This window comes from Tachysurus fulvidraco, chromosome 4, assembly GCF_022655615.1.
Source record: "Tachysurus fulvidraco isolate hzauxx_2018 chromosome 4, HZAU_PFXX_2.0, whole genome shotgun sequence".
In the NCBI taxonomy this organism is placed as follows: Eukaryota; Metazoa; Chordata; class Actinopteri; order Siluriformes; family Bagridae; genus Tachysurus; species Tachysurus fulvidraco.
In genome coordinates this window covers 25,871,855-25,884,195 of record NC_062521.1, presented here as the reverse complement: position 1 = coordinate 25,884,195, position 12,341 = coordinate 25,871,855, and the positions used below count along the sequence as shown (strand labels likewise).

Here is a 12,341-nt window from a genome sequence, read left to right as displayed (position 1 = left end):
AACATTATTAAACATTTTAAACATTTAACGTTTAAACATTAACATCACCCCTTCAATTTCTAACTTCAAACTGATGATCCTGTCTGACACTCTTTTCACCACGAAAACATTCCTCACAAACTCATCCTTCAGGATCACTCCTACCCCATTTCTCTTCCTATTTACACCATAATGAATCAGTTTGTATGCCACTCCAATACTAGATATTTTGCTACCCTTCCATCTGGTCTCCTGCACACACAGTATATCTATCTTTCCTCTCTCCATTATGTCTGCCAGCTCTCTACATTTCCATGTCATTGTACCAACATTAAGAGTCCCTATTCTCAGACCTATGCTCCTGCCTTTCTGCTTCTCTCCTTCTCTATGAATCCTTCTCCCTCTTCTACTTCCTCGACCAACAGTAGTAAGATTTCCACCGGCACAATGTAGGTCACCCTTGACCGATCTGGTATTTAATTTCTACCATCGATTTGCATGTTTAAATTTGGCACGTTTTATCCTGGATGCACTTCCTAATGCAACCCTTTCTATTTATCCAGGCTTTATACATAAGTTCCTGGCTAAATGTATATTCAGTCATTCATTTTCTACCGCTTATCCGAACTTCTCGGGTCACGGGGAGCCTGTGCCTATCTCAGGCGTCATCGGGCATCAAGGCAGGATACACCCTGGAAGGAGTGCCAACCCATCGCAGGGCACACACACACTCTCATTCACTCACGCAATCACACACACTACGGACAATTTTCCAGAGATGCCAATCAACCTACCATGTCTTTGGACCGGGGGAGGAAACCGGAGTACCCAGAGGAAACCCCCGAGGCACGGGGAGAACATGCAAACTCCGCACACACAAGGCAGAGGCGGGAATCGAACCCCGGCCCTAGAGGTGTGAGGCGAACGTGCTACCCACTAAGCCACCGTGCACCCCTAATGTATATTCAATTAAAATATTCAATTAAAAATGATTTTATAATGGATTGTCTTGTACCCAGAAAGAGAGTACAATGCTAGTGCTGTAATTGTAAGAGAGTTAACAGGTTTAACAGGATATTAGGTGCTTGGAACAGCCTGTAATAATATTTTTTTAGGATTCAGTGAATGAATGAACAGGTATTTAGTCCACAGGTGTTTTGGTTTATGTACTCTATGCAGTTGTAAATGATCCACTTTAATATTTCTAGTGGTTGAGATACAAAAAAACTCTAAAACTTATTTCAGTATAGAGAATTAAAATATAATATAATAGAAATAAATAATGCATTCTTGAAATTACCAAGATGTTATCATAATGCTATGCATGCTATGTCTGGTAGGTGTGGCTATCAGACATTCTTTTGACACTCTGTATGGTTGCTTAAAAGCACGAGCAACAAAGATTTTTACTGTAACTACTAAAGAGCAAACATCCACTACAGTCATCTACAGATAAAAGCTTTAAGGTATGATCTTTATGACACTGATTATAATGCATTATAATGTTTCTTAATATATTTAATTTAAAAAATGTAGAAAGAAATATAAAGATAGCATGTAATAAATAACATACTGTATAAAGTTTATTTTAGGGTTATTTATGCCAGGGTTTTTTTTTCTTCGCAGCTTTGATGATGATCATCACAAATCTGCTCATCCGGACATTTATCTATCTAAATCTTATAATGATCCTCATGACAAGTCCGACTCTGACATTTAAAATTTTAAAAACATCATCTAAGAGGCATCAGGATATAACTCGTGACGCGATTTTACAGACAACAGCCAATATCTGCAGATCACGAGCAATCCAGGAGGGACGAAATTTCGATATGGTGAATAAAATGTCTTATATTTATTGAAAAAGGTTACTTCTAATAAAAACATATTATTATATTGTAACTGTTTTGTGCCTTTAATTTCGCAGCCAGACACACTGACAGTGCGGTCAGTGGCAAGAAGTTGTTACTCATCTGATTCATCCAAAGATTTTCAAAGCAGCATAAATTACATTAATGACCACAATGCTTTTGTTGATATTAAGCATTTTTTTGATGCCCCTTACCATTTTGACAATGAGGAGATTTTGGCTGGACGAGAACTTATTACTAAAGGACGTTTTGCTGTCAAATACAGTGTCAAGGAGCAGAACTATCGAGCTGCCAGAGAATCCCTTGGGAAAATCCTACACACTTTGCAGGTATGACACCATATAACTGATATCTACAGAAATATCCTTGTTTCATGGTACATTAGTTATTAGGCAGAATAAAGGCTTAACATTTTAGCTTCATTTAGGCTTAATTTAGCTGTGTAGCAACTGTGTTGTAATTCTGATCCTGGTTCATGTCTTTCTCTAAGGATTTCTATAGTCATAGTAACTGGATTGAAATGGGAAAAACAGAACCATATTCCAACCTGATTAAGCCAGAAATCCCAATTAACAACATAGCAGGTAAATGATCTAGCTCTGAGTATGTAGGTGTTTCTTTGCTGGTGTGTTAACCGTTTTTTTTTCTGTTCCATTCCTACTGACATACTTTCAGTTTTGTTTTGTGTGTTTTATTGACTTTTAAAATGTAAATTATACATTAAAGACAGGTGTTCTTAGTGTAAAAGAAAATGCCAGATTTTACACTCAAATCTGCTAGTGTTCTAGTGTTCCCAGGATTAGTGCCAGATAAACTGCAGCCCTGCACAAGATAAAGTGGTTACTGTAGACGAATCAAAATAAAGTAATACTATGGATAAGGAAAATATGATTTGATGCTCCACCTTAAACCTACACCTGCTCTTACCAGCTCAGTAGCTTTTAAACAGAAACTGAAAGTGCATGATGGTTGAAAAATTCAGGTGCTGTGGAGATTGTTTTTCTCCACAGCACCTGTTAGACAATGAAAATGTAATTTTGGGACAGGCAATAGAATCATAATATCATATTTTTAATGACCATAATAATAATTGCACATTGTAATTGCTGCAGAAAACATGTGATGTGACTCATATGTAATAAGCTGAAACTATGATAACATTTGCCAATGTTCCAGCTGCCAAAATTCAGGATGAGCAGGTCAAACCGATAGTCCGGATTTAGGTTTCATGGTCCTGGACAGGGTGCTAACACATCACACGAGACACAAGGAAAATCACCTGTGCCTTTTTGACTTGAAGACTTTGGCAGGAAGGAATTAGTGTTGGGTCCATTGTGAGTTTGCGCTTACCCATTAGCTCCTAAGGAGCTCTTGGTTGCACAATTATAAACGGTTGTAGAAATGACATCTTTTTTTCAGTTTATATACTTCTATAATGCTGCTTTGAGACAATGTGAATTGTTAAAAGCACTATACAAATAAATTGAATTGAATCTCAAAGACACACTCAATTTCACAAACTACAGACAATCTAGAGAAACCACTCCCCTAAAATTCCAGGGCAGAAGTCAAATGTGCCACCATGCCCCACATGCTTGATTTATTCATTTGTTTGTTAGTTGATTATTAAATACTAATAACACCACTAAAATATTTGTTCAAAAAAAAAAAACTACAAATCTGTAATTTGTCCTCTACATATAAATAGGTGTGAAATTTATATTAAAAATCTCGTTCAATGTATCCATGGCAAGGTTAATGTATCTTGAGTGTATCTTGTATCTTAAACACATTACTGTATGCGGAAACCAATCTAGGTTGTGCACAAAATAATATATAGGAATGTTATAGTGAAAGTGAATGATATGAGTTTAGCAACATTGTTTTCCTAACTGTTTTGGCAGATTCAGAAACATGCAGGAAATGTCCTGATGACAACTGCATGGGAAACATCTTAGAGGATGTCATTATACAGCAGAAAATAACAACAGGATACTTTGGAACTTACAAACCACAAGGTAATGTTTTTTTTTAATAATATTCAATAATATTTAACAGTTTAAATAAAATCAAAGATAATTTTTCTCAGATAAAATTACACATTTTTTTTTAAAAAAAAAAGGTAAATGGTTTTATTCATATTTACTTTCCTTCTCAAATTATTCTAAAATTCTAAAAATAAAATCATTTAAAATAAATGTTTGTACTAGTTTAATCCACTGTGAAAAAAAAATCTAATCTTTATCTTCACATGTTTCATTTTGTCTTTAGGAAAGTGTAGTCATGGAGGAGCAGGCGATCTAACAGCTCTAGGGCAAGGTGGCATAAATAAGGATAGTACAACCGCTAGTCATGGTTCTCTACATGAAGCAGCAGCATCAGTAGCCACTGCTGCTACCAGAGAAGTACTGCAGGACATAAGAGCAGCAGTTGGAGATTCTGAGTTCCTTAGGTATCAGAGAAAGTCTTTCAATGTATAAAATTGGACTTAAGTAGTGTTATAAAGAATAACAACCACATACACCCACTTCTGTTACTGCTATTACTGGTGTTCCATGTCCATTGACTTCCTTGAGTTATGTTTTCCAGCTTCACATTTCCAGAGTTGCCTCTACAGGTTTATCTGCTCAGTAGTGCCACAATTAAGTATTTCACTTCTCTTGCTCTTATCTCTCAGAATGTTGGGACTCAGCCAGACATCGGTGCTTTGTTTTGTTATCGACACCACTAGCAGCATGTCTGATGACATTAACGAAGTCAGGAGAATTACTTCATCTATCATTGACAGTAACACAGGCACTTCATCTCAAAGTTCAGAATACATCCTGGTGCCATTCAATGACCCTGGTAAGCTTTATTTCTAGAATGCAGCATTGTTATACATTTCTAAATAGTACACTATATATAGTATAGTGTTTATTAGCTTCAACAAAGAGAAAGTAGGGAGACTGGTCAGGGAATGATTGTAGCTGTATTTGATATGTGTGTAAGTATTGAATACACAAATACAATGAAAACAACTTCTCATAACCACAAGACATTAATAACATGCCTCTTAACCCTGTAAAACACAAATATTGAAAAAAAAAAATAAGAAAATGCTTTATTGAAATATAAAGCAAGCACTCCCAACTGGTAGAAATTATTAGATAGAGTAGATAATACAGAGGAGTTGGGTCTTGCTAAAATGCATCTAAAGAGGAGATATGATTTAATGTTGATTTAAATGTAGGAGCCAGTAACATTTTATTCACTTCTGGGTTTTTAACCCAAATGTCCAAATACAATATTCTGTTAACTGTAATTCAATCAATGAATATAGTTCTCAAAGAACCTGCAGCTGGATAAAGCATCACCACTATCACTACAGTTAAAACTGGTGTTATAGGAAATTAGTCAGAACTGAGAATTCATCAGCTCAAGTGAAATAAACCACTCCATTTCATCTAAGTAAGAAAATGAGCCCCAACATAAAGTATCAAATATCAGAAATTGACAGAAGTGCAAAATGTTAAAAACATTATGATGACTGTTGTTTGACTTATCTTACATAAGCATTGTGGGCTGATAAATAAATTAACTTATTTCCTCTGTTCTTACAATTTATTTCAGATTATGGCCCACTTATACGAACAAATGATCCTGATGTGTTTAAACAGCAACTCAATGCACTTACAGCTGTTAATGGAGGAGATTCTCCAGAAATGAGTCTCTCAGGACTCCAGGTAGGACTCAGGGGCATAATTTCTATTACAAACAACAACTGACAAACACTCAGGGTCACAAACACACAAGGAACAATAACCAATCACATTCACAAAGCAAGGGACATTCACAAAGCAAGATAGCATGAGGGAAGGGAAGCAAGACATAAAAGTTAAGAAAAAGGTTACAAAATAAAAGACATGAAAACCAAAAGGCAAGACAAAAACTCAAAACCTAATCCCTCTAAGGGAACACCCACCCAAAAAAAAAGTCCAGGATGGTGGTGGAAAGATGGAGGCAATCTTAGGGGTTGGGTGGAGGGCCAGGCCTTTGAAGCGGGACTGGAGCTGGCTCATTGTGCAATGGTGGGCCTGAGCCATGCAGTAGTGTTAGTCTTAGGTGATGGAGCACTGGTCGACCTGGACCATGGGGCAATGGTAGATCTAGGATGTGGAACTGTGGCAGAAATGGATCATGGAGCAGTAGGTTCTGGTGTGATGAAGGACCTGAGCCATGAAGCAGTGGAGCAGAAGGTCCTGGTGCAGTGGAGGTCCCAGATTAAGGAGCACTGGAGGATCTGGGCCTTGCCACATTTGCTGATTAGCAGCAACAAACTTCCTGCAGAAAGTCCTCTATAGCCCAAATCCAATGATGAAGGTGTAAAATCCTTGGTTGGTAAGGTTGGTTGTTTGTCACATGTGTTAAAAGATGAAGGTTTTAAAAGACACAATAGGTAAGAAAAAGGCTATGAAATAAAAGACATAAAAACCACAATGTGAGACAAAACCCAAAACCTACATTACAGTCATTTGGCTAGTGAGAGTCATTTATTAGTCAATATGTCATACAGCCGATTAGGCAGCCAATCAATCTTTTCAGTTACTTTTGTCAGTTTTAGTCAATCAGTTTGCCAGTAAGTTACTCAAACCTACATTCAGCCAGGTAGTCATTTAGTTAGTAAGTAAGTCATTGGCCCAGTCAAAATTCCTCTTCCAAGCTGGCCTTCTACCTAAAACCCTTTTAGTAACATTTAGAAAGCCTTAATAAATCACAATTATATACAGTAAGTAACATTTGTTTCATACTTTTTGTTGCAGCTCGCCCTCACTGGATCTCCAGCACAAACACAAATTTTTGTTTTTACTGATGCTGATGCAAAAGATAAATGGTTAAAAAACACTGTGCAAGCATTGATTGAAAGAACAAAGTCTGTAGTGAGTACATGCAAACCTTCATATATAAAAGTCAAATAATCTTGCTATTATTTCGAGTTTTTTTTAGAATTATCTACCGATAATTTATTCTTCATTCTGTATTTATTGTGACTCATTTACATAAACATGAGATAATATGCAAAATTGGCAAAATGCTGATTAAATATTCTTTTATTCCCAAACTGAAGGTGACTTTCATGCTGACTAACACCATTAGTTCTCGGCGTCGCAGGAGAGCTGGCCGTGCAGATGGCCAGCAACTAGTCTCTCCTCAGCTGTTCAATTCAAAAGTCTACCAGGACCTGGCTCAGGCCTCCGGGGGCAGCGCTATTGAGGTCACCAAAGATACTCTGTCCCAAGCTACTGATATTATTGCAGTTACATCCAGATCTACACTGGTAATTAAAATCATAATTTGACAATAGTATAATACTACTTATAAATCTTAGTTTCATTATAACCAATTTTTTTACTCTCATTCAATTTAGAGTTTATTCCTGGTGTTAGATCCACTGTGATCCTAACGAGGATATAGCACTTCATTTATATGAATGAACAAATTATTCAATAATAATAATTATTCGATTATTTTGCTCTTGCTATATTCATTTTTACATCTCACTCTGCCAACTTTAATAAATCAAGCATGAATTAATTAGTAAACATCGAAAGGGCTGGTGAAGCTCTTCTTATGTTTCATCCAGGCTGGAGCCACACTTGGAAGTCTTTTAAGGCCTAGATCACCTGATTGGACATATATATGGCTTTGAAATATTAGGAATAAAAGCCATATAAACTATTTCATGTTAGCTTTGACTAAAGAGCAATGCTAAAAGATAAATAAAAGGATCAACATGTTCAAATTATGGGCAAAACAATTAAAAATTATCAAGTAAATATTGTCAACAAAAGCATTAGAAAATGATAATTATTATTATTTTAAACTCATTAAACAGACAGGTGGACGATTTAAGATGTAAGATTTATGAACTTAATTTGTTGTAGTATTATGGACATTGTAAGTGATACATACAATTTAATTTTGCCCAATTTAAATACATAACATATAACTAACTTCTTTTCATCTTCAGGTCACACTTTTCCAGGCTGTAAGAAACCCAGCAAAAGCTGAAAAATTTTCAGCACTTGTGGATACTTCTGTGCAAAACCTAATCATTTACATAACAGGGAACTCTCCAGAATACACCATCACTAGTCCCTCAGGTGTGTAGGATGTGTAAATATTTATTCTGATATGGTGCTTAAAAACTCGAATTATATCACAATACTATAAGGCACTTTTAGAACCATGTCATTTTCACACCCAGGAGTCTCACAGAGCAGCACTGAACAGAATGGGGCTTTGGGGATTATTCAGAAAGTTGGTAACTTTCACACAGTGCAACCAAATATTGCAGATCAGACTGGATGGTGGGTTTTTGACATTAAATCAACACAGCCCTACAGCATCAGAGTTGTTGGTAATACTCATTTGTTGATATCTCCTGATCTTGTGCATAAATAACTGACTTAAAAATGTGGTTAATGGTTCTGAAAATGCTCAGACATTGTCAGTAATTATTTCACTATGTTTCAGGTCAAAGCGGGGTTGACTTCCTCTTTGACTTTGTAGAATTTTCACAAGGGCTTCATGCAAGCTATGTTGCATTAAACAGCAGGCCTTTAGCAAGTAAGTGAACAACTCCTAAATGGTGATAATCTATTAAATTTGAACTAAAGATTCTTCTCTATTTTCCCTTCATTTAGACAACAATGTTACACTGTTGGTGACCATGGTCGGTGGGGATACCATACAGCCTACAGAGGTGTCTCTGATAGAAACTTCAACTTCAAATTCTTTTAACGGGATACTAGAATTGGTAGCTAGTGGGCAGTACATGCTGACCTTCAACAGCATCCCAGCAGGAAAGTTCACTGTTCGTGTGGTTGGACAGCTCAGTCCCTCTCGATCTTCAGATAACACCTTTCAGAGACAGTCACCAACTCAATTCCAGACATCAAGTGTGAACATAACTGTAAGTTTGAATCCAAAAGAGTTCACAGTCAAAATCTGCATTTAACTACGCACAATAATCTAGAATCACAAAGTTTTTTTTTATTATTCAATTAATGATATAATGTATCTCATTCATATAAGAATTCAGTCACTTGGCTTTGACAATCTCAGGTCCTGGAGTTGGCAATCTATCATTGTAAAATGTAAGATGGTTGAAAGCACCATGATTTTCTTAGAGCTAGCTGTAACTTGGCTAAAGGGGCCTTGGTCAGGGAACGGACCAAGATCCTAATAGCCACTCTTACAATGCTTAACTAATCACTAGTCATCGCCAAACTTCATAACAAACATACAAATTGTTTTTTAAGTGCATAAGTTTACTAAGAATCCTATATTAAAGTATAATAATACCAAGAAGAAGAAAACGTACAATTACGATATGGTCACACTGCAACCTTTGTGCTTGAACAATAATATTAATAAAAAGAAAAACGAAGAAGAAGAAGAAGAAGAAGAAGAAGAAGAAGAAGAAGAAGAAGAAGAAGAAGAAGAAGAATATAATTTTTAAGTATGTTCCTTCATTATTTGGCAAAGTGGATTTATTTGCTTTCTTTTTCATGTAATTGCAGACTCAACCAGTTGGAACAATGGAACCAGGAAAACAATTCATTCTGCCTTTCACAGTTGCAACCGGTGACACTGGAGGAATCTTTAATATCAGTGTCAGCAATGATCGCAATTTTGACACTCAGTATAACTCATCTATCACTCTTGTGAGTGGGGTCAGTGCGAATGGCACAGTAACTCTATCTGTTCCTGGAAATACTCCCTCTGGAACTGATGTCACTGTGACAATTGCAGCTGAAGCACCAAATGCAAGCGACTTCAACTATGTGGTGCTGCGTCTTTCTGTCATTGCTCCGGTAATTATTGCCAATTATGAAGTATACGCTGGAATTGATATTCTGATATGTATATATATATATATATATATATATATATATATATATATATATATATATATACTGACAGACTCTTTTTCTACTTTGTTAAGGTTAAAGATATTATTCCTCCAGTATGTACCGCAGTTAATGTAAATGCTAACTGCTCAGGCAACTGCAGCTTCTCCTCATGGTCCTTCACTGCAAATGTGACTGATGTGTCAGGAATCCAGAGTGTAAGAGTCCTCAAGGGAAACGGCACACTTCACACCACCAGTGAGCTCAGTGCCACAGGCGTGAATGTCACTATGGTAGAATATAGCTCATCTTGCTGTTCCAGAGTTTTGGAACTTGTTGCTGTGGATACAGTGGGAAATGTTGCCACCTGCTTCAAATCTAAAGCTGCACCAAGCCTCCTCACTCATGGTGCAGAATTTATATTGTTTTTACTAATCTGTCTTTGGTTTCATATAGGAATCTCAATTTACTGATTATTCCAGCACTAAGAAGAATATCTAAATGTATCTATATATCTGAAGTAGAATAAGATCAGCATAAAAAGTAAGTACTACACTAGAAGGAAATCTTACTTGTATAATATGTTCAGTGATTTTAAACTCTCTACACACACACACACACACACACACACACACACACACACACACACACACATATATATATATATATATATATATATATATATATATATATATATATATATATATATATATGTATATACATGGCTTTTTCACTGTCACAGAAGATAAAACATAATTTATTTCACATTTTCATAATTTAGAATACTGTAAATGGTTAAACATTTTCTTGTTTTATATGAATTTGTTGTTTTAATACCCAAGTTATTGATAGATTTTTTAGAACTTTGAGCCAAATCTCAAAATTGTCCTATGGTGTGACGGTAGACAACATTATTTCACAAATATTACATTTTATAAATAAAGAAAATAATGTTTAAAAATCTTAATGAACACTCCTGGCATAATTGTGCAAGTGTCTATTTCACTAAATGGCCATCACTTTTCATATACATACATTTCTAAAAGTGTAGGAATTTCATAAAGTTTGTCACAGAAAAAAATGTCCTTTGGTGTTATGCAAAAACCTAATTTTAATTTGGGCAATATCATGGACAAATACATTTAATTGAAAGACCCCACTAGAGTTCATGTGACTGAAGACCCCTATGAAGGCCATGAGAAGTGCACATGGTAAGTATTTCTCTCAGAATTGTTTAAATATTTAACTATGTTTTAAGACCACTGAAATTGTTAAGTTTTTTGTCCTTTGGTGTGACACCTTTCATCTATTCATGGTGAAAATGATTCTAATTAGTACTTTCATGTAAAATAAACATCACTTTAAAAAAAATAATGTTTTAATAATGTGAACAATTCTGTCTCAAGTATTTATTTTTTGTCATTTAATATAATTTCTTAGTACTTTTTAAATGTCACACCATAGGACACATTTACAGTGTTGTTGAGTGAAAAAGTGAAAAAAATATGTGAAGTCATTGACAAAATGAGTGACCAGTACTATTTTCTGAAACTGCAGTTTTCATACTCCACAAATATATATGTATTTATATGCATTTTTTCTTAAAAAGTTATGCTTTCCAAAAAAAGTACTTTTTCTTGGTAATTTGTCAACTACCCATATATATATATATATATATATATATATATATATATATATATATATATATATATATATATATATATATATACACATTTTTTTAAGTCCTTCACTATTACAGTATAATATGCATACATGCAGCAAACATTTATAAGGCTTTTACTATTATTATTTCACTTATCTCTCTAGTATGTAGTTTTATAAGGGATAAACATTCTTTTTTTGTTTCAGTAAATGCTAGCATTTGTTTGTTGTGGGATGTTAGATAACTGTTTATTTAAATAAAAAGGGCATTATGTGTAATTATACATTTTATCAATGTATTTTTGTATATATACAGTAATTCCAGATCAACCGACCAATATTTTGGTTACATGTGAAGAGGTTTCTATACTATTTTTCAGGGTGTGTTGAATGTGTTTGAGAACTTGCACAATAATTATTATTTGTGTATATGTAAGTACATATAGATACAACCTCCATCCTTACACAACTTGGAAGGACTTTTGTTTACTTACTGCAAAGACTAAACAAAAAACATCACACTAATAGAGGCGACGGTCGGTGCAATTGTAATCTTTATCTCTGCAGTATAGAATGGATAAACTAAACTAAACAAACCACAAAAAGTAACAAGAAACATAAACACTAAAAACAAAGGCAACTTAAAAAAACAATATTGTATCAACAGAAGCTACACGATGAAAGAGTGAAACACTAGTGATTAATGACCTGATGCAAAAAAGTGAGTATAATGTAGAAGAGAGAAAATGTTATATTAAATAAAATTAGAGAGAGAATGCAGCTGTGTGTGAATCCAAATGCAATGGTTATTATCACAGACAAATCCTAATTTTCCATGCAGGCAATTAAAAAATGGTTAATTATATGCCTGAACACCTCATTGATGAAAGACTGGAACACCGTTGGAGCATTTACTAGACCATATGGCATAACT

The 12,341-nt window shown here is 34.9% G+C and overlaps 1 protein-coding gene across 1 annotated transcript; it reads left to right on the top strand.

Annotated features, from left to right (window-relative positions):
- Positions 1–1,347: 1,347 nt before the first annotated feature.
- On the top strand, positions 1,348–10,379 carry LOC113656436 (von Willebrand factor A domain-containing protein 7-like). The gene is made up of 16 exons (XM_027167702.2): positions 1,348–1,445; positions 1,606–1,814; positions 1,907–2,179; positions 2,341–2,434; positions 3,755–3,868; positions 4,122–4,302; positions 4,528–4,697; positions 5,463–5,575; positions 6,653–6,769; positions 6,958–7,167; positions 7,861–7,993; positions 8,098–8,250; positions 8,367–8,459; positions 8,537–8,805; positions 9,416–9,709; positions 9,841–10,379. The coding sequence occupies exons 2-16, from the start codon at positions 1,611–1,613 to the stop codon at positions 10,216–10,218; spliced, it is 2,796 nt and encodes a 931-aa protein (XP_027023503.2). The 5' UTR covers positions 1,348–1,445; positions 1,606–1,610; the 3' UTR covers positions 10,219–10,379.
- Positions 10,380–12,341: the final 1,962 nt, after the last annotated feature.